Genomic DNA, 27,702 nt, shown 5'->3' with positions numbered 1-27,702 from the left:
ATTTTTTATCTTATGCAAGACGCAATTATCACAGTATTCGCTCAAAGTGAGGCATTCTCAGCAATGTTATACTCATATTTATTCATTCTTTTGTAAGTTATTTCAACGTGGCACCAAGCCAGTGTAAGATTTTATTTACTGAATTAAATTTTACCAATTTGGTATATGGCAGTGAACTGTGTTGTCACACAGAAATCTCCAAGTATACTGCACACAGTCCCAACCCAAAACCTAAGATGGACTGTTTACTGAAATTAAACAATAAAGTGAATGTTGGTAAATTGCAAAAAGTATTTTCCCTTGAGGAGATTACTTAATTTTTTTCCTTGAAATTGCAAAAGGAACAAAAATCTTAGGGTTTTGAAAACAAACAATTTCTGATAACTATAAAATTCTAGTGATTTATATTGCAAATTAAACCCTCATGCTATCAGTTTACTACTTACAAGGAAGCCAGCAGTTTGTTACTCCAAAAATTTACCAATGTGCCAATATGACTTAAGAGGAAAAAAATATTCCAGGTACCGTTTTCTCTTAAATATATATTTAAAGTACATTTCTATTGTTAATCCAGCATTAGTAAGCATCCAGTTGCCTGATATTTATTTATAGTTGTCTTATCTTCAGAATAGATTTTTATTAGAAAATTTCCATTAAATTATGTTAGATTAGTTATATAATTTATTTGTAACAATAACTTTAATTAAGCTTGCAAGTTAACACTTAAAATCTGCTGGCAGGTTTATAATACTTTAGAGCAAGTGGTTAAAGTAATTTGCCATTATAAAGAAATAATTCAAGGTCAGAAAAACATTCTCACCAAAGTATTTTTAAAAACTGCTGCAGGGAAACTAGGCAAATCAACAAGTAAAAAAGATTAAGCCATCTATAAGTTCTACATTCAAATCCATGCTAGATCCAACAGTGCACTTTGGATTTTAGTGAGGTAGGGCAAAAAATATAGTCAGATACATTTTGAACTGTTAAATTTATATAAACTGAAATACTGACTTGTACCCCAGTTTTATTTGAATACCCAAAAAGAAAAACTGAGAATTCGAACGATAAAGTATTTTCTTGGTTTCAAGGAGACAGAACTGTAAAATCTTTTGAGTACATATAAATAAAAAATACAAAGGCTACAAGATATATTTTATTTCAACATAAAGTACGCTTATATAAAAATAACCCAGAACATAGAAAAAAGAAATATAAACATTTTTGCATAGATTGTCTATATATAATATTTACCTGGGGCTAAACACTGGAAAATACACCTCTGAAACTAGTATAGTTCAACTATTTCCTTGGATACCAAGTATATACAAAATAAAAGCCCTTCATCTGGGGGAGCATGGGCAGGAGGGAAAACAATTTAATTTAGCATCAGTCTATATTTATTTCTCTGTTGCTCGAATATAAACCAATGATGACAAGAGGAGAAACTCTGGGGGTTTATTTAACAAAATTAAATTCACATTTCTGAGGCCATCGTAGTGCATCCAATGTCCATCAATTTGGAAGGCTGCAGAATAATGATGTTCCTCTTTGTTAAATAATGTGGCACCTTCCAACAAATACCTGCAAATTAAATGACAAAGTGTAGCAAAAAAGACAAAACTTTATATTTAAACATTCCTTAAGTTGTTGTTGTTGTTGTTTTAAGTAGGCTGCACACCCAGCGTGGAGCCCAACACGGGGCTTGAACTAACAACCCTGAGATCAAGACCTGAGCTGAGATTAAGAGTCGAACGCTTAACCAACTGAGCCACCCAGATGCCCCTTAAATTTTTAATGAAGGAATAAAAATATTGATATTGTTTGCATTCTAGTACCTAAAAAAGATATCTGTCTGTAAAAAGCACATACTATAACTGATAATTTGGAGTAAAATATTTAAGAATTTTAAAAAATTGACGTAATTTAAGTATTCTGAAAAACATTTTAACAGGTTAACTCATAATTTGTATCATTCTATTAAATAAGAGAAAACCTTTTAAAGGCAATGAATTAAAAGACCCTGTATGTCCTAACATGTATGCATACATTTTTATCTATAATGCTGAAAGTAACATTTTTTGTTTAAACGATGACCTTCTACTATACACTACTTTGACTTGAAATACAAGTAATAGCCAGTCATTACTATTTACTACGTGTCAGGTACTAGCCTAAACACTTTACATGTGTTATCTCATTAAATCTCACAATAATGTACCAGATAGGTACTGTCATCTCTGTTCCATAGAATAAGAACTGATGTGTAAGCTGGTTAAGTTAGGGCCCAACGTTACATTGCTTGTAAAAGGTGGGGCTGGGATTTGAACTCAATTCTGTCCATCCCATAGTCCAACTACCATGCACATTGCCAATGACTAACCCATGTAGTAGATTCTAATCTTATTCAGGATATACAGAATTATAGATAACTATGATATTTTCAACAATATTTCCTTAAGGGCTAGCACAGTCATGATAGAATAGCAGAAAAATAGAAAATAAATTTACTTTTTATTAGTTTTATAAAACACACACAAAAAAAACACCTACTTGTGATCAGATAAATCCAAGTAATATGGTACATATGCCAGATCTTCAGATTTCCAATGCTGCATATTTAAGACAACAAAAGGGGGTGCCCCATGGCAGAAAACTCGCTGGGAAAATTCTCTTAAGCCACCACACCTAAAATTGAAAATAGGCATGAACTTTATTACACTTTAAACAAAATTGCCTTTTATCACTTCTGGGTTGTCTTTATTACTTAATTTCATAATAAGTATAATTATCTATTTTAGGTGTCGGTAATGCTGTGGCTATATTAGTATTTTATATATCTATGCCTAGAAGTTTATAAGCTGTGAGATTCTATACAAGAAATAATACTTGCAAAACTCCAGGAAAAGCTAGCTATTTTTTTTTCTAAGCTTATAAAATATGTAGTTTTTTGAACTGACATAAAAGCTTTTATATGTCCATATATATTTTTTTTCCTCTCTCAGCTGGTTTCAAAGGATAATACTGGCAGAGAGGTAAATAGTAGGACTCTTCCAGTCCTCTTTATATTGCATAAAATTCCCTAATTGCATCTTTTTGCTACTAGGATGAAACAAATTCTGTTTTCTTAGTAGTCTCACGTATTAAGCATATGGATCAGAACACCACAAATGAGAATACCACAAATACAGTAAAATCTCGATTAACCGGAATACTCAGGGCACAGTATTTTGGTTCACAAACATTACTGACTAAAGTATTAACCAGAAAACCATTTTGTTTCAGTATTTGCTGTTAAAATACATTAGTTCACTTTCTGGATTTAAGTACAATTAACTGAATGTATTTTATTCTTCCCTTCTTTTGTGATTAATTAGCTGTAAGATCATCCTTCTAAATCTTAATTCTCATTGTACAATACTGTAGATATATAAATTGTTAAGAGACTGGGATGAATATGTTCTGCCCCTTTTGAATTTTTTTTAAACTATGTTAACTTTTTTGGTTGCCATTTACCTCTTTCTCCTAAATGAGGAATGCAGAAAAAAATCCAGTTAATTGAGAGTCCGATTAGCTGGGTTCCGGTTAACCAAGGTTTTATTGTACCTACTCAGCAGTGGGGAAAAAAAGAAAAGGCATTTGCTTTGTATTCATCAATCAAATGTAGTATATTCTATATAGTGAAATTTTATAATGACAACACAGCATAAGATGGCACAGTAAACTATCATAGGTGTTAAGATTCTAAAAACATTAGGCTTCCTAAATATTTGTGAGTTGCTATTTCCTAAAGTATTAACATCAAAGAACATATCTGTTCAGGTTTCTTTATAAAAAACAGAAATACTTTCATCTTAAATGTCTATCATATACTCACCCACTCTCTTCACACAGTTCAATCCTGGAACAGAATAACTCATCCACAGCCAGTCGTATCAAGTTTCCATGAGGAATTTCTTGGGGAGGACTACAACAAATACAAAATGTATGTAAGAATTACTTTGGAGTTTTACATGTTAAATGCATTATTAGGATAACCAATTTTACAGGTCAATTCATTATTAGCAAACCAAGTATAAAAGTATAACCTCTGTTTTTCATCTTTGTATTTGTTATAGAAATCAGTTGAACGTAATAAACATTAATGCATGAAGTTTTCCAAGAAACATTCAATCTTTCTGGAAACTGATCCTGAAATACGCAGTTGTTACTTTAAAAAATTTCTGAGAGGTTTCAGTAGAGGGGATTGTGGTTTTGGGGGAAGAAAGGAGGACCCAGAATTAGGAGAGCTGCCAATTAGTTACATGACTAAATACAAGTTACAGCCATTGTTGGCTTCTGTTACCTGATTTGTTAAAAAATTTCTTCCTACATACTTCAGAGATTGTTTTAAATATAGGATTAAAATATAGGCAAAAGCCTTAAAAAGTTATAGAGAATACAGATACATACTATATATATATAGTATGATGAGAAATATTTTATTGAGAAGCTTAAAATATTAGCATTAATATAGGATCATAAATATTTTTGTTTCAGAGCATACACAAATTGATACTAGTTTTGAAAAAACAGATTTCTGGGCGCCTGGGTGGCTCAGTTGGTTAAGCGACTGCCTTCGGCTCAGGTCATGATCCTGGAGTCCCTGGATCGAGTCCCGCATCAGGCTCCCTGCTCGGGGGGGAGTCTGCTTCTCCCTCTGACCCTCCCCCCTCTCATGTGCTTGCTCTCTCTCATTCTCTCTCTCTCAAATAAATAAATTAAAAAAAAAAAAAAAAAAAAAAAAAGAAAAAACAGATTTCTAAAATGCTTTTTAGTCCGTTACAATTTAGAGTAATGAAACTTTTTTCCCTGACAGATTTCAAACTCAACATCATCGTATCAGCAATACAGGAAAATGGACAAAGTGTATTTCAGAAACAAGAAAGACATTAATTGGCAGATTCTTAAAAAGAATAAAAGATCTTCAGCTTTCCGTAAGTAGCATGATGTTTCAATATTAAACTAAATATACTATAAACAAATGTGAATTTAGTAAGTTAGGGTATGTGATGTATATTCCAAAAAGGGAGTATCTATTAGGCTGCTTCTCTGGACCACAGGGCCAAATACACTTTCAGACACAATGTGTTTGGGTTTGTTTTTTGGTCCTGTTTTTCCACTGGCAGTTATCTTTTTTCCAGCTCATGTCCCCTGGGGGCTCTGATGTTTCCCAACACTCCACTAGGGCTTGCCAGTTTGGCCTTCCTCCCTATCATTTACCAGCCTGGAGGTCTGCCTTCTCTCTCAAAGCCAAAAATACACAGCAGGCTATGAGCACCTCTCCTAGTCAGTGAAAAAGCTCCTCCTATCCATATCCTTTCCAGGTATAAAGATTCCAAGTTTGGGGTTTCCGTCTATAATTATGCCCTGGCCATGTACATGAAAGAATACTTTCAATCTTGTTCATGTAGAAATAGCCAACCCAACATAAAGCCATTCAAGAGGTGACACATTCTAATACAGTATTAAATGTTCTTTAAGAGGTTACGTTTATGACACAAAAATTATCTACGCGGTCATATTAACAATTCAAAGCAAGAATAAAACATTTTGCATACTGACTAATTCATTACTTTTCAAGTGAAATAATTATCAATTGGTTTTACAAAGTCAATTCCAAGATATTTGGATTTAATAAACAGTAACACTTTTGTCACGGGGCTTACTATAGCCCTGCATTTGTGGGGTTGCTATGTGTAAGTAATTATGCAGGGTCTGTACTTTAGGAAATACTTTAACTATATTATTTATAGCAACATTCATCTAAAAAGTATATTATCTTTGCTAAAAGTGTCAGACTTCAAAGCAACTTACTTTATATTAATTGTGCGTTGCTGATCTTCCTGCACTCGAGTTGGGCATCGCCAGTTGGAACAGTAACTCTCTTGCGTGGTAGACATGAGATTTTCGAGATTTTTTGTAAAATTATCATGCTCGTTCCCAAATAAATCAATTATTAATGAAGCTTTATGAACTTCAGATTTGTATTGCTGTTTTTCCATCTTGTCCCAAATCCAAAGTAGCTTCACAGTTGTGAAACTGTAGGTGTCCATTAAATAAAGGAAACAGTCTACAAACTCTCTACCTAAATGAAGAGAGAGTTCCCTGGGAAAATTTTCATTTTCATTAAGAATGACATATAATAACATCAAGAATCCATCTATGGTGCAGGTATTTTTCAGTCTTATTTCAACGTAGAGTGGTGTACAGGATACTGCTTTGCGGCCAGCTTTGATAGTAAAAACACCTCCCCAAGGAAGAACAGGCCTCCAAAATGAGCGGTCTTGGTTATAGTTATTTTTAATTGATGCTTTGATCTCTTCAAACAGTGTCTTCATCCTGCATTTTAAAAGTTTAATATAGGACATGTAAATTTGTGATTTCATACGTTAAATGCATGAAATATGTTTAAATGAAAACAAAGCTATCTAAAGCTTCAAATTAGGGGCGCCTGGCTGGCTCAGCTGGTAGAGCATGTGACTCTTGATCTCCTGATTTTAAGTTCAAGCCCCACATTGGGTATAGAGATTACTTAAAAATAAAGTCTTAAAAAAAAAAAAGATTCAAATTAAATTTGGTCAGAAGGCCTACCAATATAATGAAAAAATTTAAAACAATTCAAGCTGAGCCATTTTTTGGCAATATGCATGGCCTCTGGAAAGACCATTAAGAAGTACAATCTTTTTTGGGGTACAGGATGAGCATTTGATAGACTTTTATACTAATTATATTGCAGATTTTATCTTTGATATAGGAAGACCCTGAAATAAAAAATTCTAAATGAAAACAGAGCTATTTGAAGATGCAATCTAAATTTGGTTGGGTGCATTCCTAATGTAAACCTCTTTCTCCCTTCAAAATACAAGCTGTACTTCATTTCCTTTTTAATATGCATGATTCCACTTATGAAATTGCTATAATGGAATTCTTAGTTGGGCTACAAAATAATGGCCAATTATCTTTGAAAGACCACATATGAAAAGTAATCCAGAGTACTTAACTGAATAGTTGCACAGCTGATATAAAAATCATTTCTATGCACTTTGGGATTTTCACTTGCAATTTAGGACGATGCTGGATATTCTATAATTCGAACTACAGAGGCCATGCTGTGAAGATCTGACTCAGAACTTGGTAAGTAATCTGATTCCCATCTTCGTATGTTTTGGGAATGAACTGGGGTGTCCTCCCTATTTAAACTGTTATTTATCCTTCTCCTAACTTTGAGGTTAGCTAAGCGATTTGTTTTTAGTCATTGATAGTATTATAACAAACATGTTCGTGTCATGTGTGTTACATAAAGCAAAATTTTAAAAAAGTTAAAGAATGCGGTCCTAATGAAACTGAACTGAAAACCCTGCTTTCCTTGGCACAATAAATGTCTAAACCAAAAACATCACAGGGTTTCTCAATGTTACTTCTATGGAAAAGTATATTTTCATGAAAAAGGAAAGCAAAGCATCTGAGGAAGAGGACGCAAAGAGTCAGTGACTGAGGTGTCTTATTTTGACAATCTTTTCAAAGTGCCACACACATCCTCCCAAGCACAACATAAATCCAATACTCAATACTGCAGACCTATGTGTTTTATTTGTGTAAGAAATAAAGTTCACATGGCATAAAGTATAGAGTTGTTGAATCACTATGTTGTACACCTGAAACTAATGTAACATTGTGTCAACTATACTTCAGTTAAGAAAAAAAAAACCTGTTTTACACTTTAAAGAAATTATATTCAAACTGATTTTACAATACTAGCAGACTAAAAATTCAGTTCTACAATATATTAAAGGCGGGCGTGAGCACGGTATTTTTGGCTTGAGGCAAGACTGAGGCCTCTAAAATATTCAACACTATATTTAGTCTTAAGTGTAGATGTTTATTCATAGTCGGTAACATGTTGGCTCTAGTCAACCATTTAGGAATCAGAGGGCGTGGTAAATCTGGAGCCTTAGGCAAACACAAACTGTTTCTTCTTAATGTTTCTGGAGATTTTTAAAAAATCATACAGCATTCAAATACTTTTAAAAATGAAAATAACTTTCTTCATGGTTTCACTTATTTCTATTTAATTTTTAAAAACTTTGTAGCAAGTTCACAAGCCTGAGCTCAGATCCCCAAATGTTGCATTGGGAAGGAGCCGTAAATCTCTGCACTATTTTTCTTCAAATTATCTTTTAGACATGACCAAATAAGGAGTAGCTACAGCAACAGTTATACTTAAGAGAAATAAACTACAATTTTATACACTTATATATACATAAAATGAAACTAACTTCTTCAGCCTTTCTCTGGGGGAAGGGAAAGGACGGGAGAGAAGACTGAAGAACTAGAGGACACTTAATCGTTTCAGTATTAAGGTGGTGATTTGTTACAAAGTAAATTACAACAAAAATAAGTAAAAAAGGTGGTGAGATGGCTGCAAAGAGCTTTACTTAAAACTGTCTTAAGATTTCACCACATCGTCGAAAAGACTGTTTCGTTAGGCACTGTATTACAAGCCCTGGAGGATGTAGCCTGCTGGCATTTTTGTCCTGATTCAACAGGCCCTCCAGTTTAAATAAACCTGGAAAACTCCCCCGACCTCTATTTCCTTGGCAAAACGACACCCTTCTTTTGCGGTCATTTTCAAGGGTGACCATCTGTACTCCACGCTGGTCGTGCGGACCAGACCATTCGCCCTGGGCACTGGATGCCAGACTCCCTAAGAACTCGGCGTCCTAAGGGTCCCCTCTCGAATCAGCACCCCGAAATAATCTGAAAAACGGCCACGCGCTCCCCCGTGAAGCAGCGCGGGGCTTCGGGGTAGGGACCTGCTGGGCGCGCGGTGGGCGCCCGCCTCTGTCCCCCGCGCTCCGGCCACGCCTACCCCGCCCCCGGCCCTCTGCGCCCGCGAAGGCCTGGCACCGAGGGTTGGCCCCGCACGGCTGGCAGGTCCCCGAGCCTGGAGCAGGTGAGACGGCTGGGCAGCCCTGCCCGCGTCCAGGTAGTGTTCCCCTAAGCGCCTGGGACTGCGGGCGCTGGGCGGGAGGGCCGGGCCGCGGAAGGCGTTCCCACACCGGCCAGTCTCCGTCCACCAGGAAGCCGACTTCTCGTACCTCCCCGGGGACCGAAAACCGTCGGTGCCGCCGCACCCGTCGCCGCCGCCGCTTGTTCATGGAGAGTCCGTGCTGCCGCCGCCGCCGCCTCATCTACTAGCACCGTCCGCTGTCTGGGCCTCCCCGGCGTGAGTGCTGGGCTCTGGCACCGCCTCCATCGCACCCGCCGCGGCGGGAGCCACAGCAGCTCCAGCGCCGAGGCCCGATCCGACCGGACCCACGGAGCCAGGACCGCAGGACGCGTAGCTTATTACGGAGGAAGATTCGACCTGACCTCCGCCCCCCTCCCCCCAGCCCCTAATACCCAGCCGCTTGACGGTGCTGCTGCGCAGGCGCGAAGACGCCCCTGCCAAACGTGCGTGTGTCGGGTGTGTATACAGCATCCAGATTCGCCCAATGGGAGCCAAGATCAGGTGCGGGGGGCGGGACCTTGCAGAGAGGGGCGGTGTTCTAGTGTTAGAGGGTGGGTGGGGCAGCCGGAAGTGGGCAGGGCTTGCATAGAGGTGGAGCTTTGTTGGCAAACCTGCCTGGCTTTTTGAGGTTTGTATCCTTTTTTAGGACCTTGATTTTAGTTTGTTTCTAGGTCTTGTCTTCTTGAATTCTTTTTTTTTTTTTAAGATTTTATTTTATTTTGACAGAGAGAGACCCAGCGAGAGAGGGAGCACAAGCAGGGGGACAGGGAGAAGCAGGCTTCCCGCGGAGCAGGGAGCCCGATGCGGGGCTCGATCCCAGGAGGCTGGGATCATGACCTGAGCCGAAGGCAGACGCCTAACGACTGAGCCACTCAGGCGCCTCTTGTCTTCTTAAAATTCTTAACTCAGAAGGGGAAAGGTTTGTTTTCTGAGCAAATTTTAATTATGCAAGCTTTTAAGTATATAGTTAAGAAAAGGTGAATTAGTGGGTTAACTGTTCTCTTTAGTATTCAAGGTAATTGGTCAGGGTGCTGTAATTTACAATATAAGTTAATAACATTTATAGAAATTAGATAGCTCTAGTCCCACTGTAGAGATGAAAAAAAAAATGAGTTTCAGAAATGTTCAAGTACCACACATTTAGTGACTGCTGGGAATTGAAGCCGGAGCCGCTTAATGCTACAGCCTGTGGGCTCAACCATTATTCCTACTAAGTAAGCCCTAGTTCTTGTATCCTTCCTTAAAGAGTCGGAGCTCCTATGGCTTAGCTCCCAGAGAACACAGGCCACCCTGGAAAACTACCTTCCCCGCCATTACAAATGCGGATACTCTTGGGATATTCCCCACCCAACTGTTCAGCAAATAATGATTGTCTGGAAAGTGAAACCCAACCTCCAGAACATGCAATACAGAGAGCTCAAGGCCAGCCCAACACATAGGGTGGTCCTCAGTCACAGCTGAATCTGGTGGATCCCTTCTTGACTAGTGATGGTCAGTCAGGACTATGGCAGGGACCTTCCTCATAGACCTCTCTCAAAGGGTCTAGTGATAGAGGAATGGAGCGTGGGAGAGAAGATTGACTTACTCAAAATAATTACTGCAGGTGGTGATGGGAAGAAAGGGACATCTCTCAGAACAGAGGGAGAGGAAAGAGGCTCTGGCCAAAAAGGAAGAATTAATAATTCTGGCACAGTCTGCTCTTTTTAGTTTCCCTGTTTTTCTTATTTTGTATGGCATTTCACAGATGAAGAAACCGGGGTTCCCAGAGATTAAATAACTAGTGTGTCTGTATTGGGATTTACATGCAAAAAGTTTACTCTCAATATTAAAACTACCCTGCAAGTAGAACACTCGTGAAAAATGTTTATAAATGTGGATTATATGTTCAGTTGACAATCTCCTGCAAGACATGGAATTAATTTTATACTGACTGGGTTATTCTCTTCCTGAAAACAGAACCCAGTAGTGGTGGTTGTCACCATTGCTGGAGAATAGCAGAGAGATGGCTCATTATGCTGAGGCTTAGCTAGGCGACGGAAGCATGGATTCTTTGCATACTTGGATAATTCACAAACCTCAGTGAGGCCTTTAACTGAGATTTCCATTCTGCTTCCTCTCTGCTCCTCTTAAAATCTGACAGCTGAGTTAGAGGTTTATTATTATTTTTTTTTTAGACAGCTCTATTGAGGTATAATTGACATGTAATATGTGGAGCATATTTAAAGTATGTAATTTGTGAAGTTTTGATGTATATATACCCCATCATCTAGTCAAGTGAATATCCATCATCCTCAAGTTTCCTGAAGCCCTGTTGTAATTTCTTCCTTGCATCCCTCCCTGCCTCCCACACCTAAGCAACCACTGATCTACTTTCTGTCATTATAGACTAATTTGCATTTTCTAAAGATTTATGTAAGTAGAATCAGACAGTATGTATTTCTTTTTCTTTGGTCTGGTCTTTTTTACTCAGTATCACTCTCTAGACATTTGTTCAAATTGTTCTGTGTACCAATAGTTCATTCCTTTTTATTGCTGAGTGTATTCCATTATATGGATGTACTGCAACTTAACCACTCATCTGTTGGTGGACATTTGGGTTGTGTTTAGTTTGGGGCTATTACCAATAAAGCTGCTATGAACATTTGTGTACAAGTCTGTGTGGACATATATTTCCTTTTTTCTTTGGTAAAAATCTAGAAGTGGAATGGTTGTGTCATATGGTAGATGTATGTTTAGGTTTTTAAAAAACTGCTAAATGGTTCTCCAGGGTGGTTGAACCATTTTACATTCCCATCTATTTCCTGCACATCCTCACCAATATTTGGTATGATCAGTCATTTTTAATTTTAGCCATTCTAATAGGTGTGCAGTGATATCTTGTGGTTTTTTTTTTTTTTTTTAAGATTTTATTTATTTATTTGAGAGAGAGAGAATGAGAGAGACAGCACATGAGAGGGGGGAGGGTCAGAGGGAGAAGCAGACTCCCTGCCGAGCAGGGAGCCCGATGTGGGACTCGATCCAGGGACTCCAGGATCATGACCTGAGCCGAAGGCAGTCGCTTAACCAACTGAGCCACCCAGGCGCCCGATATCTTGTGGTTTTAATATGTTTTTTTCCTAATGACTAATGATGTTGAACATCTCTCTGTGTGATTATTTGCTATCTGTGTATCTTTTTTGGTGAAGTGTCTGTTTAGATCTTTGTCCCATTAAAAAAAATTGGGTGATTGTTTTTGTAAGTCTTGAGAGTTCTTTATATGTTCTGGATACAAGTTCTTTATCAGATACATGCTTTGCAAAGATTTTATGGCGGTATGTGGCTTGTCTTTTCATTCTCAACAAGAATTTTTTCTTTTTTTTAAGATTTTTATTTATTTATTTGACAGAGAGAGACACACTGAGAGAGGGAACACAAGCAGGGGGAGTGGGAGAGGGAGAAGCAGGCTTCCAGCTGAGCAGGGAGCCCGATGTTGGGCTCGATCCCAGGACCCTGGGATTATGACCTGAGCCGAAGGCAGACGCTTAATGACTGAGCCACCCAGGCGCCCCTCAACAAGAATTTTGAAGAGCAGAAGTTTTAAATTTTAATAAAGTCCAATCTGTTCTTTTATGGATTGTGCTTTTAGTGTCATTTCTAAGAAATCTTTGCCTACTCTAAGTTCACAAAGACCTTTTACTGTGTTTTCTTCTAGAAGTTTTACAGTTTAGGCTGTATATTTAGGTCTATGATGAATTTTGAGTTACTTTTTTTTTTTTATGGTTTAAGGCATGGATTCAAGTTCATATATTGTTGTTCCAGCAATATTTCTTAAAAGGCTATTCTTTTTCCACTATGCTGTCTTTCTGCTTTTCTCAGAAATCATTTTGTAAACATTTTATTTCATATTTATTCGTCATCAACTATATGGCCGTGTGCTAGCATGGAGATACGTATCAGTAAGTGTTCTTTGGTTGCAGAAACTAGAGATGAAATATTATCAATTTAAATAAAATAGAAATTTATTAGAAAGATGTGAAGAATAACAGAATTAAGGGAAAAGTTGAGCAATTAGGTCTCAGATAACCTGGTTGATCAGAAGGCAGGTAGTTCTCCCCAGGACAGTAAGATCCTGTCAACAAAAGAAGAGGGAATGGTGGTGGGCAGATATCTCCTGTAGCAGTGCTTCCCAACTTTTTTTTACAGCCATACATGATAAATAATTAGATTTGGGCAGTGTATGAGGGCAAACTGGCGGAGATTAGGAGGTGTCTAAATTGGGCGTGGTGAAAAAAAATCCATCACATTTTCTTTATATAGTGTAATTGTAAGGAAAGCACAAGTATTAGGGAGATATGAAACATTGAATTTATATAAAACTTCTCAATAAAATCTATTTAAAAATTTGATGAGAAACTTGAGCTTGTTTCCATGATATGATTTTTATTTCAAACCTTTATTCAAACTTAATTATAATAATACATAAGGAAAAGTGTACCTATCATAATTACATAGCTTGATGAATTTTTACAAAGTGAGCACACCTGTTGTGTGTTCCAGTTACATATACTCGCCTAACAAATTACCTAAACCTGGTGGCTTAAGATAGCAACATTTATTTTGCTTATGAATTTGCAATTTGTGCAAGGCTTGGTAGGTTAAATTAAAGGCTGGGAGCTGGAATCATCTGAAGGCTCCTTCACTTACTTGTTTGGCTGTTGATGCTCCCCTATTGGCTCTGACTGTAGCTATGTCTGTGACCAGAACACCTCCACAGGGCCTTTCCATGTGATTCCTCGATTTTTTCATAGCATGGTGGCTGGGTACCCAGGGTGAGCATCCCAAGAAAGAGGGCCAGGTGGAAGCTCCAGTGCCTTTTCTAACCAGCATTGGAAATCATGCAGTCAGTTCCAGTGTATTGTTTGTTGGGCACGAGTCACTAAGACCAGCCCATATAAAAGGGGAGGGAATTGGACTTCACCTTCTAATGGAAGGGGTGTCAAGGATCTGTGGATATGTTTTTAAACTCCCACACTTACCTAACCAGCGCCCTGATCAAGAAGCGGAACAATACCAGTGCTCCAACCTTGCCTTCCTGTCATTACCTGCTGCCCCAAAGGTAACTACCATCCTGACTTCTAATAGCATAGAATAGTGTGGCCTGTTTTTGTAATTTATATAAATAGAACCATACAATATGTACTCTTTGTGTCTAGCTTCTTTCAGCATTGTGAGATTCGTTCATGTTGTTCTATGTAGATTGTTATTATTACTGCTTAGAATTCTTTTGTAAATAGCACATAATTTATCCAATTTATGTCAATAAGTATTTGGGTAGTTTCCAGTTTTGGCTAATCTGAGAGGTTCTGTCTGATTTGAAATTCTAGTACATGTCTTTTGGGACTTGTATATGTAATATACACATACATTCCTGTTGGAAATACATGCAGGAGTGAAATGACTGGATTTATGGTATGCATATGTTCAGTCAACTTTGATAGCTAAACACTTTTCCAAACTCTGCCACCTGCAGTGAGTAATCATGATCATGATTTATTAATACTGAAGTTTATGCTTGAAATGACTATACACATCCCTTTTCAAGACCTATTAATAATGATATTTTCAGATTCTTGACGGTTACCATCGACAGAAGGCTGGGCTCAGCTGGCTCTGTTGAGCAGTATTGTGGCTTCTCCAGCATGTTGTCTTCTCACACAATGGCTCAGGGCTGTAAAAGCAAGTGTTTCAGTAAACAAGGCAGACCCTACATGGCCTTTTATGACCTAACCTCAGAAGTATACCCAGTTTTTGTACACATAAGTAGGTGATGATGACAAATAGCAGAAGATGATTTATTTTTTTCACTTGACAAAACATCTTTTATTTGTCATCAATCAGAAATCAGATATTCTGATCCTTTAAAATTGTAGTCTAATTGTTCTTTGGCTGACAAGTGTTAAGGTTGAAATTCCTTATGGTAATGACAATGGATTTACAGTCCGTTCAAATTTTTTATATCAAGTACCTCAAAATAATGATGATGTTTTTCCCTAAAAATACACAGATGTTGATTTACTCATCTTAATAAGCATTATTTGGGATTCTAATTATTAGTAATGAACTATTTTTAATATCACTTTTCCCAAGGGTGAATTTTTGTTTTGAATCTATAAACTTTGTTCGTAGATGTTAAAGTAGGTCTAAAGGGATAATGAAGTGAGTATCCAGGATAGTAAAAGTGCCTGAAAAGATGAGAGAGAGGACAACTTTGATATTTGAACTTGGAGACAGCCTATCTGAAGAAGTCCTCGTGCAGACGCAGCCAGCCCATGGTGACATCTCAAGGAGAGACGTAGTGGAATAAAATACCCTGATATCATTTTTCTACCCCCTCTGATATTGTGACATGTTGTCAATGCTTTTATTATTGTATTCTTTGAGAGTGGCACCTTTTCTATCTCCCTTGCTTCATTGATTGACAATATTGATAATTTCCATGTTGGTTGATCAAAATGAGTTGATTTTGCAATTGCCTAAGGTCAGATCCATTTTACTCCTTTCTTTTGTGTTGTGGTTGTCATATATTTTTACTGCTACATGGGAACTTAAGAAATAAGAAAAAAAAGCCCTTTTTATTTACCTACATGTTTGCCATTTCTGGTGCTTTTCATTCTTTTCTGTAGCTCTAAGTTTCCATCTGGTATCATTTCACGGCAGCCTTAAGAACTTCCTTTAATGTTTTCTGTATTGCATATCTGCTATGTTGGCTTTTAAAAACGGCTGTGCATTCTTTGACACTTTTTCCACAAAGATACTGAGTCTTTATCTCCTCATCTTGAATCTGGGTAGGCTAGTGATTTCTTTGACCTGTACAGAACAGCAGAAATGAAACACTGTGACTTCTGAGGCTAGGTCATAAAAGACTGTGAAGTTCTTGCTTTATTTACTTGAACACTTGCTCTTAGAGCCTTGAGCCACCCTGTGAGAAGACTGCCATGCTGGAGAGGCCACATTCTGGTCAACAGAGCCAGCCGAGCCCAGTGGTCTAGTCATCCCTGCCATGGTGCCAGATAACGTGAGTGAAGCTGTCTTGAATCCTCCAAACTTCTCATTCACCAGGTGAATACCCCCGAGTGACTTCTCTTGATGCCACAAGGAATGCAAAGATCACCAAGCTGAAACTTGCCCAAATTCATGGTTTTCTTAATCATGAGATATAATAAAATTATTGTTTTAAGCAACTATTTTTTTGAACAGTTATATAGTATTAGATAAGAGGAACAAAATTTGGGGTGTTGTAACAAAAACCTAAAGCATGGCACTGGCTTTGGGATAAGATGTGAGGCAGAAGTTGACAGGGCTTTGAGAAGACTGTTAGTGGGATCCTGATAGTCTTTGAGGAGGATGTCAATGAGAGCTTAGAAAATAAGGAAAATGTTTCTGGAAGCTGGAAGAAAGGAGGATCTTGTTCTGTTATGGCAGATGGTTTAGCAAATGTGATAACGTGGATAATCATAAAATATATTTAATGAACTGATGGATCTGGCTTAGGAGATTTCCAGGCAGGATGCTGAAAGTTATATTTTATTTATTTGTTTTTAAATTATGTATCATAAGATATGGATAGAGCTGTACTAAAGAAGGAATTATTCAACTTTCAGACAGAAATTTAGAGGAACTATATAGGAACAAGATCTGAAAATGAAACTATTTCTTATCTTTAATGTCTCCCAACAGAAGATACTCAAAGAAAGATAGAGCCATAGAACAAAGATAAAATTCAAGGCTCTGTTAGAAAATCATGGACTCAAGGTAAAGATGAAGCCGAGGATGTGATTGTAAAACCTTTTGTAATGAGTTCAGAAAGAGATAAAAAGCCTTGTAAGGTTCTTAAGGGGTGGTAGTACAGACACTCTCTCCTAAACAATAAGGCTTTTAAAAACCTGAAGGACATTGTCCCATAGTAGCTTCATATGGAGCCTAAGGTAGAAAAGGGCTTATCTAGAAGATATTTGTATATGTGGCTTTTTATCTAATAGAATAGATTCTAAATCCACAAAGTTTTTATAGTAATATCAGCTTATACTGAAAAAAGAAAAACAAAACCAAAACACCACCAAATGGAGACTGTACAAAATGAAGAGAGACTTTTGGATTCTCAAACTTCTGTGGGGAGGAAGCAGGCTCAGTAGGCTATTCAGCTACAGAAATGGATTAGTGCTATGGAAAAGGAAGAATGACTTAGAGGGCAAAACTGAGATCTGAGGGGTAAGAACCAAAAATTATGGAAAATCATTCCCAGGGAGCAGGATTAGGCACTAGTCATGAACTGGTAACATATGCCCAGCTGGATTTTATAATTTCAATGGATTGGTGACTTTCTATTTTCTTTGTTTATTAAATGGGTATCTATTTATTGCACTTGTTCTATGTCTATCACACCACTCTATTTTGGGTATGTGTGGGGCAGATAACTTGTCTCTTTAGTTTGCAGATTTCCAGATCAAGATCTGATCCCAGGAAACTGCATGGAGCCTCATCCCTAGTTGGACTTGATTTAGATGATAAGATCCTGGGCTTCAAACCTGAGCTCGATGCCATTATGGAATGAGACTTTTGGAGAGTCTAGAGAAGGGACAAATACATATTACATGAGGGAGGAATATAAACATTTTTGGCCAGAGGGTAGATTGGCAATTTAAAACCATTTCCACAAATTCCTTGGCATTCCTCCTATTTGGAGGGCTATGTTCTTTCCCTTTGAAATGCATTAGCTTGTGATTGCTTCAACTATGGGATATGGGAGTGGTAATGCTTTGTGACTTCTGGGTCTAGGTCATAAAAGATCATGTAGATTCTGTCTCATTTGCTAGGACTCTTGCTCTCAAAGCCAGTAGGTAAGAAGTCTGACTACCCTGAGGCCCCATGTTGGTGGGACTACATGTAGGTTCTTTGGTCTAAAGTCCCTGCCAAGCCTGGCCTTCCAGCCATCTCTGCCAATGTGCTAGATATGTGAGAAGAGCCATGTAGATAAAGCCAGATATGTAAGTGAATATATCAAGTGAGCTTGACTGATGCCACAAGGAAAAGTTTCACCCAACCATGTCTTGCCCAAATCTCCAACTCACAATATTGTGAAATATAGTAAAATACTTGTTTCAAGCCACTGAGTTTCAGGGTAGTTTGTTACCAGGAATATATAACTGGAACATATGTTGATGATGAATTCTCTCAACTTTTGTGTTTCTGAAAATATCTTTATATTTGCCTTCATTTTTGATCATTATTTTTCTAGATAAAGAATTTTAGATAGTCTTTTTCTCTAAGTACTAAAATGTTATTCATTCTGTTGTTTTCTGATTTGCATTCTTTCTCTTGAGAAGCAAGTGATAATTCCTGCTGACCCTGAATATAATGTGTCTTTTTTTTTCTGGATACACTGAAGATTTTCTCATTATCTTTGGTTTTCAGAAACGTGATTACAGTATCCCCCCCCCCCCCCAATATCCTGCCTTGCTTCATTGAGCTTCTTGGATCTATGGGGTTATGTTTTTCATCAAATTTGAAAAAAGAAAACTCCCATCATCTTGAAAAAATGTATTTTTCTGTGCCAATGTCTCTCTCCTCCCCAATTACAATTATGTTAGCTGCTTAATATTATCTCATAGTCCATTGAGTCTCTGTTCATTTTTTTTTCAGCTGTTTTTCCTTTCTGTGTTTACTTAGGATCATTTCTATTCCATGTCTTCAAGTTTGCTTTTCTTCTCTTCAGCAGAGTCTAATCTGCTATGAGGTCCATTCAGTAAATTTTTCATTCACATATTGTATTCTTCTAGTTGTAGAATATCTTTTGGTTTCTTTTTATATTTAACAATTTTCTATTTTGAGATGTCCTACTTTTCCTTAATCACACAAATGTTTTCCTTAAATCTTTGACCATATTATAATAGCTATAATAGAATCCTTCTCTGCTAATTTCATCATCTTAGTCACTTCTATGTCAGTTTGTATTGATTGATTTTTTTTTCTTTGTTATAGTTTGTATTTTCCTGCTTCTCTACATGCCTAGTAATTTTTTAAAAAAGATTTTATTTATATTTTATATAGAGAGAGTGAGTGTGTGAGTGGGGGGAGGGGCAGAGGGAGAGAGAATCTCAAGCAGATTCCACACTGAGTGTGGAGCCCAATGTGGGGCTTAATCCCAGGACCACAAGATCATGACCTGAGCCAAAACCAAGAACCAGAAGCTCAACCGGCTGATCCACTCAGGTGCCCCTACATGCCTAGTAATTTTTAATGCATGCTCTAGGTAATGGATGCTATGTTGTTGTGAGTTTAGATTTTGTTGTGGTTAATGGAGTGTTTTCTTCTGGCAGGCAGTTAATTTACTTACATATCAGTTTGATTCTTTTGAAGCTTTGTTTTTAAGTTCAATTTTGAGATAATTCTACATTCACATGTACTTATAAGAAGTAATGCAGAGAAGGAATTCTTAATCTCAGGAAACAAACTGAGGGCTGCTAGAGTGGTGGGGGGTGGGAGGGATGGGGTGGCTGGGTGATAGACATTGGGGAGGATATGTGCTATGGTGAGTGCTGTGAATTGTGTAAGACTGATGAATCACAGACCTGTACCTCTGAAACAAATAATACATTATATGTTAAAAAAAAAAAAAAAGAAGATAGTAGGAAGGGAAAAATGAAGGGAGGGGGAATTGGAGGGGGAGATGAACCATGAGAGACTGTGGACTCTGAGAAACAAACTGAGGGTTCTAGAGGGGAGGGGGGTAGGGAGATGGGTTAGCCTGGTGATGGGTATTAAAGAGGGCACATATTGAATGGAGCACTGGGTGTTATATGTAAACAATGAATCATGGAACACTACATCAAAAAAAATAAATTAATTAAAAAAAAAAAGAAGTAATACAGAGAGATCCTGTGTACGCTTTATCTGGTTTCCCCAAAGGGTAGCATCTTGCATGACTATGGAACAATATATAACCAGGAAATTTACATTGATACAACTCAGTGACTTTATTTAGATTTCCATCTGTCTGTGTGCATGTGTATGTGTGTACTTAGTTCCGTGTGATTTTATCACATGTGTAGGTTTGTGTGACCACCAACACAATCAAGATACATAGCAGTTCCATCACAAGAATCTTTTCTGGTACTCTTTTCACTCAGAATATTTCTTGATATTTATCCAAGTTGTATGTGTCAATAGTTCATTCCTTTTTATTGCTAAGTAGCATTTCATGTTATAAATATACCACAGTTGTTTAACTATTCATCCTTTGTAGGACATCTGAGTTATTTCCAGATCCTGGTAACTAGGAATAAAGCTGCTATGACCATTTGTGTACAGGTTTTTATGTGTACATAGTTTCCATTTCTCTGGAATGAATGCTTAAGAGTGCAAGTGCTGGGTCATATGATAACTACATGTATAATTTTGGCTGCCATTTTACAATCCTACAAACAGTGTATGAGTGCTCCAGTTTCTCTACATTCTCACCAGTATTTGCTATTATCATTATTTTTTATTTTAGCCATTCTGATAGATGTATAATACCATCTCATTGTGATTTTTATTTGCATTTCCAGAGTGGCACGTGATATTGAACATCTTTTCATGTGCTTATTAGCCATCTGTATATTCTCTTTAGTAAAATGTCTATTCATGTCTGTTCCAATGTTCTAACCAGATTATTTGGCTACTGTTTTGAGAGTTGTGTATTCTAGGTATAAATTTTCTTGAATTTGTGGTTTAAAAGTATTTTCTCTCAGTCTTTCTTTTTTAAATCTGACTCTGTCATTTATTTATTTATTTAATTTATTTGAGAGGGAGAGAGGGCGAGAAAGAGCGGTGGGAGGGGCAAAGGGAGAGAGAGAATCTTAGGCACTCTTTATGCCCAGTGGACCCAATGCAGAGCCTGATGTGGAGCTTGATCTCAGGACCCTGAGATCATGATCTGAGCCAAAATCAAGAGTCGGATGCTTAACCAACTGAGCCACCCAGGTGCCCCTTTTCTCTGTCTTTAGCTTGTCTTTTCATCCTCTTAACAGGGTAAAAGTTTTTAATTTTGAAGTGCCCTAATTTATCATTTTTTTGTTACAAAAATTTATCATTTTTGTTTGTTATCATATTTTGTTAAGCAACACTGGGCGTTGTTGCTTTTGTTTTCAAGTCTAAGAACTCTTTGCATAGCCTTACATCCCAATGATTCTTTTCCTGTTTTAAAAGAAAATTTTTATAAATTTATGTTTTACATTTAAAATTCATTTAAAGGGCGCCTGGGTGGCTCAGTCGTTAAGCGTCTGCCTTTGGCTCAGGTCATGATCCCAGGGTCCTGGGATGGAGTCCCACATCGGGCTCCCTGCTCAGCGGGAAGCCTGCTTCTCCCTCTCCCACTCCCCCTGCTTGTGTTCCCTCTCTCACTGTCTCTCTCCCTCTGTTGAAAAATAAATAAAATCTTAAAAAAAAAAATTCATTTGAAGTTAGGTTTTTGTATTAGATGTGAGGTTTAAGCCAAGGTTCATCTTTTTGTGTATTATGTATGCAGTTGTTCTGGCACTGTTTGTTGAAAAGAAAGCTACAGGGCGCCTGGGTGGCTCAGTCGTTAAGCGTCTGCCTTCAGCTCAGGTCATGATCCCAGGGTCCTGGGATCGAGCCCCGCAACGGGCTCCCTGCTCTGCAGGAAGCCTGCTTCTCCCTCTCCCACTCCCCCTGCTTGTGTTCTTGCTCTCGCTATGTCTCTCTCTGTCAAAAAAAATAAATAAAATCTTTAAAAAATAATAAAATAAAATAAAATAAAAAAAGAAAAGAAAGCTACATTCCTCCACTGAATTGCTTTTGTACCTTTGTCAAAAATCAGTTGGGCATTTTTTTTGATGGGTCCATTGCTGGGTTCTTCATTCTGTTCCATTGATTTGTGTGTCTATCCCTCTGCCGATATGACAGTCTTGATTAGTGTAGCTATATAGTGATACAGCTGTATGGTACGCAAAAAGGAGTTAATATAGCAATCCTGTCCCTGCTTTCCTTAGAATGGGCTGCTTCCAAGGTTGGCCCATGGCTAGCATCTGAGAATTAAGATTTCAGGATAGCTCTCACCATCCTAACTGATAAGAGTGGCTCACTGTGCCTGAACTGCAAACAATGATGGTTTAGGCTGAACATTTGCTTTCCTTCTGGGAAACTGGAATTTTAGTGTGTGCTAGGCAGAGTATGCCTACGTGACCAATCCCCAGTAAAAGTGTGGGCCCTGAGTCTCTAAGAAGATTCTCTGGTAGACAACATTTCACATGTGTTACCACAACTCATTACTGGAGGAATTAAGCAAGTCTTGTAACTCTAATAGATGAAAACTCTTGGAAACTTGTGCCTGATTTCCTCCCAAATTTTGCCCCATGTACCCTTTTCCTTTGCTGACTTTGCTTTATATCCTTATGCTATAATAAATAGCCATAAGTATGACTATATGCAGAGCCTTATGAGTCCTCCCTGGCAAATCACTGAACCTGGGAGTGGGCTTGGGGACTCAACATTGGGTAGAATGATTCTTCCTACTTTCTTTTTCTTTTTCAAAAATAATTTTTTTAAGCTATTTGAGATCCTGTGACCTTCTGTATGAATTTTAGAATAAGATTATCTATGTGTACAAAAAACCTTTATTGGGATTTTGGTAGGAATTGCATTAAACCTATCAATCAAGGTGGGGGAGATCGACATGTTTACAACATTTAGTCTTCCAATCCATGAACACAGTATGGCTCCTATTTGGTTAAGTCTTCTTTGATTTCTTTTAGCAGCATTTTATGATTTTCAGCATACTTATACAGTACACATTTTGTTAGATTTATACTCAAGTAGTTGATTTTCTTTGAAGCAATTGTAAATAGTAGTATTTTAAATTTCAGTTTCCACGTGTTCATGGTTAGTATGAAGCTCGTTTTTAAAGTATTATTAAGGTGGTATTAAGTAGTCTTTTAGGACTAGATTAGCCTTACTCCTAAAGTGTAGTCTTTATGAGGTATCCCTTGAATGCTGCAGAATTTTCCGTAAGGTCTGTCTACTCTGGAGATCAGAACTAGACTGGCTCCCAGACTTGGGTGAACTCGGGTAGTTGTTCAGCTCACAGCTGCCTGGTAATTATTCTTTTTCCAATGGTAGTTCTTTGTGCAGCTTTGTAAATTATCTGTGTGTACACCCAACTTACTATCTGGCAAAAAACTCATGCACATTTCTGGATCTTTTTCTCTGAGCACCTCTCCTCTCTCGGGTACTCTACCTCATGACTTCCAGCAGCTTTGCAAGTATACCTCATAAAGCTGGAAAAAAGGTAACATTAATAGTCAGATATTATCTCCACTGATTTCTTATCCCCTTCCCCCTCCCCTGCTGATTAGATCCCTCTACTTAATTTTTCAAGAGTGTAAACAGAATTGGAAATACCTCCACATCAGTCTTCAATCCTAGAAGAGGTGGATTGAAAGAGATATAATCATGACCAAGCTCTGGAAATTATCTGATTCCTGCTTGGTCCCTCCATGGTGATCTGTCTTTTGATTTTATACCCAAGATGATCACCCGTGATAACATTTGATCACTAGTTTTTCTTTTTATTAGGAACCCTGAGAGGGGTTTTTGCCTAGGAGGTGATAATACAAAACAGCAAACATGCAAACTAACTGTTCAGGATATAAAGACTGTAGAACATCTCTTGCTTTTGTTCTCTTCCCTTGATGTAAACATATAAATTATCATGTGAAAACAGATTGGTCTAAACTTTGCTTACCATGCTGTCATAGTGCCAGTTTCCAAATGAGTATATTCAGATTTACAGGAACCATTGTGACATTGCCAATGGCTGAAAAGTACCCTGCCAATCTCACTAGGCTGACTCACAGGACTGCCCAAGTTTCGGGTGGTCAGAGGTTTCCTATATTATGCACTTGAAACTGAGCCTTGATGACATTATTTTGAAAAGATGTTTTCTCTTTGCTCTTGCTAAAATGTGAGAATGTAAAATTAGTATACCAATTTGTCCAGGTACAGATGTGAAAGGATGGAGATATAAAAAAATACAGAAACATGGCTTAGCGGGATGCGAGGGTGGCTCAGTCAGTTAAGCAGCTGCCTTCGGCTCAGGTCGTGATCCCAGGGTCCTGGGATCAAGCCCTGCATTGGGCTCCCTGCTCCGCAGGAGGCCTGCTTCTCCCTCTCCCACTCACCCTGCTTGTGTTCTCTCTCTCTCGCTATCTGTCAAATAAATAAATAGAATCTTAAAAAAAAAAAAAAAAGCTTTTCAGGTAATTCTGCTTGTTTTCTGGTTTGAGAACCACAGAGAAATAAAATATATATATTAATTAGTAAGAAGAGTTAGCTTGAAACAAGCCTGTATTAGTCGGGACTCTTGGTTACAAGCAAATGTCAGAAACCCAAGCAAGCTTGAGCAAAATGGGATTTACTGGTTTATGTAACTGGGAAGTTCAGGGTGGAACTGGCAAGGGTGCTCCATGACGTTCAGGTGATGTCATTAGTTTTCTCTCTCCTTTCTTCCTCTCTCAGCTCTACCATGGGTAGAGGACCTCTACCACAGGTCCTTTCATGGTGGGAAAGGTTGCTTCCAACAGCTGTAAGCTCTCATTTTTATTGTTCATGATTCAAAAGGGAGAGACTTTCCATCTCCTTATATCAAATCACATGGATGGACTCTGGACCTGCTTGGTGTAGGTAAGAGGAGGATGGTCATATGATTAGCCAAAAGTCAGACAGGACCCTGGAATTATGTTTCATTAGAACCGTATAGGATGAAGAAGGGGCCGTTTTCCAGTGGAAAAAGGGGTATTGGGGAGATAAAAACACAGATCTCCTCTACTGAAGTCTATCTCTCTGAATATAATGTAAAGACCTCTGGTGGTACAGCGATTTATCATGGGGCCTTTTGTAGCATTAAGCATTTGATCAAATGATGCAAAGCTATTGGGGTCACCAAATTTCAAACAGGGAAGCATCTGTTTGCATTATTGTACAAGGTAAGTGTAGGATATACCTGTAATAATTTGAAAAATGTATCTTCTCTTAACCCTGATTTTCATGGGTTTGGTAGGACAGTCTCCTAAAATGGCTTCCAGTGATTTCCACCCCTTGGTATTCACATCCTTGTGTAATACCTTCCCCTTGTGTGTGGGCTATATCTCATGATTTGCTTCTAATGAATAGACTATGCAAAAGTGATGGGATGTCACTTCCAAGATTAGATCATGAAAGACTGTAAATTCCATCTTATGGGCATTTTCTCGCCTTTTTGATGTGCTTACTTTGATGAAGCAAGCTTCATATTGGAAAGATTCAAGCGGCAAGGAACTGAGGACATCCTCTGGTCAATAGCCAGCAAGGAAATGAAACTTGAATGAGCTTGGAAGCACATTCTTCCCCAATGAAGCCTTGAGATGACTATGGCCCCAGTCAAAACCTTGATTGCAGTCTGTGAGAGACTTTGAGCTTGAAGATCCAGCTAAGCTGTGCCCAGATTCCTGACCCAATGAAACTGTGAGATAATAAATGTTGTTTTAAGCCACTACTTTTTGGGTAATTTGTTATGCAGCAATAGATAACAAATACAATGAGAGACTTTATATAAAAATTTTAGTATTCTATAGCCATTATTCATGGATTATTGGGACACGGTAGAGCATACTTACTCTCTTCGACATGGGTCCTGGTTATCCAGTGCTAGCTGCTGAGTTGTTGCATTTTTCCTTGAGTCTCCTTTAGTTAGATCTGGAGTTCTGTGTTTCCTTTGCATTTACTCACTTCTGAATCATATTGCTTACCACCATACATACTAATTCAGTCCAGGGCTAGGACTAGAAGCAAGTGATAGGCTTGGGCACAAAACTGAGGAGGCCCTAGGCATCACACTTGTCTTACCTAAGTCCCAGCCCTGATTGAGCCAATAGTGCCGGTTTTATGTCTTGGTTCCAACTCTTATGAAGTTATCTGTTTACCTGTGATGGTATTCTAATGCTTCCCTAGAAATTAGGCTTTGTCCTATACCCAAGCATAGGTATACACCCAGTGTATGTATGTATGTCTTTGTGTGTGGCAGGTATGTGCTCATGTTTGTGTAAATCAATTTTTCTACACTTTCTGCCCTCTGTTGATCTTTCTTAGTGTCTCCTCCCCAAGCGAGGAAAAATTGATATTCTGGTTAGCTAGGGCCTAGGATATTCATTGGAGTCTGCATTACTAGTAGGCAGTGTACTGTGCTTTAAATGTAAGCACCGAAAGTGGTATCCTTTTTTGTTTTTCCTCCCTTTGTGTGGTGAGCACACCCAAGCAGGTCCTATCTTTTTAGAGAAGGCCAGGCAGTTTCCTCTTCTTTTGCATCTTGAATTGTCTTGTTGAGCTGTCTAGACAAGATTGTCTGTCTGTTCTGTGTGGTTACATAATGGCAGATTCTGTTTTCCCTTCGGACCTCGCCATTTTTTATTTGTTGGGGGGAGGAGTTGGGAAGCTCCATTTAGGCCTTCAGGGCTAAACCATATTCTTCAATCCAGCTTCTATCAGACCTCAGCTTTGGGAGTTATTGGGGGCTGGTTTGGATGTTAATAAAGTGGTAAATTCCCCATTGGTTACTGTTTTTTTTTTTTTTTTTTAAGATTTTATTTATCTGACAGAGGGAGAACACAAGCAGGGGTAGCAGCAGGCAGAGGGAGGGGGAGAAGCAAGCTGTCTACTGAGTAAGGAGCACAATGCGCGGCTCAATCCCAGGACCCTGGGATCATGACCTGAGCCGAAGGCAGCTGCTTAACTGACTGAGCCACCCAGGCGCCCCATGGTTACCATTCTTAACTATGGTTCTCTTGGTTGGAAAATATGCAGACAGGAGACGTGATTGGTAGGGCAGGACCCAAGCTTAATAAGAGCCTAATATCATCCAAACCTCACCTTGCATTCCTAAATATTGCTCTTCACTGTGAGGCAGAGTGAGTACAAGCAGAGAGCCTGGAATTTAGAGTCAAAGTGCTATGTGGGAAGACTTTGGCTTTTATGTGAAATGCAGCAGCTGATTTAAATTGTGGCAGCCCAGCTGCAGATGGTGTTTCTGGCATGGGGCCATTGGCTGGATTTGGCGAGAAAAAGGTTCATTTTGCGGTCAGAACAGGTTTGAGTGAGATGGAAGCCTGAGCAAGCAGGGATCTGGTCTTGCTAGGGGAGAGTATTTCCTCGGGGAGAGAAGAACCTCTTTAGGTACTTATAGACCTGCAGAGATAGATGTTATGAACAAAGTGCATAGGGAAAGGGCAGACCCTTTCTGGGGCCAGAGAAAACTAACCTCGAAATGGTAGCGCTTTGGTGCTCTGGCTTTTTAGGACTGTATTTTGTGATTAGACAGCACTCACTTCACGTCTCTGGTCTTTCAACAAGGACAACTTTTGTTTTCCAGGGAAGATCAGGTCCTTTTGCAGTGGGAAACTAGATGACAGCAGGGATTATTATTTATTTGGATTTTTATTTTTTTATTTTTATTTTTTTTTAAATTTTATTATGTTATGTTAGTCACCATACAGTACATCATTAGTTTTTGATGTAGTGATTGGATTTTTATTTTTTGATGCTGCCCTTGGAGTAGTGAAGATTAACCAAGACCTCAGGAATTAAAA

At 38.3% G+C, this 27,702-nt stretch overlaps 1 protein-coding gene across 2 annotated transcripts; it reads right to left on the bottom strand.

Annotated features, from left to right (window-relative positions):
• Positions 1 to 1,191: 1,191 nt before the first annotated feature.
• CUNH14orf28 (chromosome unknown C14orf28 homolog) lies at positions 1,192 to 9,439 on the bottom strand. Of its 2 annotated transcripts, XM_032405013.1 has the most exons (5): positions 9,138 to 9,439; positions 5,854 to 6,378; positions 3,875 to 3,964; positions 2,551 to 2,685; positions 1,398 to 1,581 (listed from the first exon to the last, which is right to left on the bottom strand). In XM_032405013.1, exons 2-5 carry the CDS (start codon positions 6,375 to 6,377, stop codon positions 1,398 to 1,400), a joined length of 933 nt encoding a protein of 310 aa, XP_032260904.1. In that variant the 5' UTR covers position 6,378; positions 9,138 to 9,439. The 2 variants fall into 2 exon arrangements, with proteins under 2 accessions (XP_032260903.1, XP_032260904.1); XM_032405012.1 differs by lacking the exon at positions 9,138 to 9,439 and having other exon boundaries at positions 1,192 to 1,581; positions 5,854 to 6,408.
• Positions 9,440 to 27,702: the final 18,263 nt, after the last annotated feature.

The sequence above is a fragment of the Phoca vitulina genome, unplaced genomic scaffold, assembly GCF_004348235.1.
Source record: "Phoca vitulina isolate PV1807 unplaced genomic scaffold, GSC_HSeal_1.0 scaffold7, whole genome shotgun sequence".
Taxonomy (NCBI): domain Eukaryota; kingdom Metazoa; phylum Chordata; class Mammalia; order Carnivora; family Phocidae; genus Phoca; species Phoca vitulina.
The sequence above is the reverse complement of the archived record's forward strand: the minus strand, read 5'-3'. Positions and strand labels throughout refer to the sequence as shown.

What these genes read in the sequence shown, in the direction of transcription:
- CUNH14orf28 (XM_032405012.1), bottom strand. Translation starts at nt 6,407, where the DNA reads ATGTCCTATATTAAACTTTTAAAATGCAGGATGAAGACACTGTTTGAA. An exon ending in GAACTGTGTGAAGAGAGTGG is followed by an intron (nt 2,686 to 3,874) that starts GTGAGTATATGA and finishes TTTCAATTTTAG; the next exon opens with GTGTGGTGGCTTAAGAGAAT. An exon ending in TTGGATTTATCTGATCACAA is followed by an intron (nt 1,582 to 2,550) that starts GTAGGTGTTTTT and finishes TTTAATTTGCAG; the next exon opens with GTATTTGTTGGAAGGTGCCA.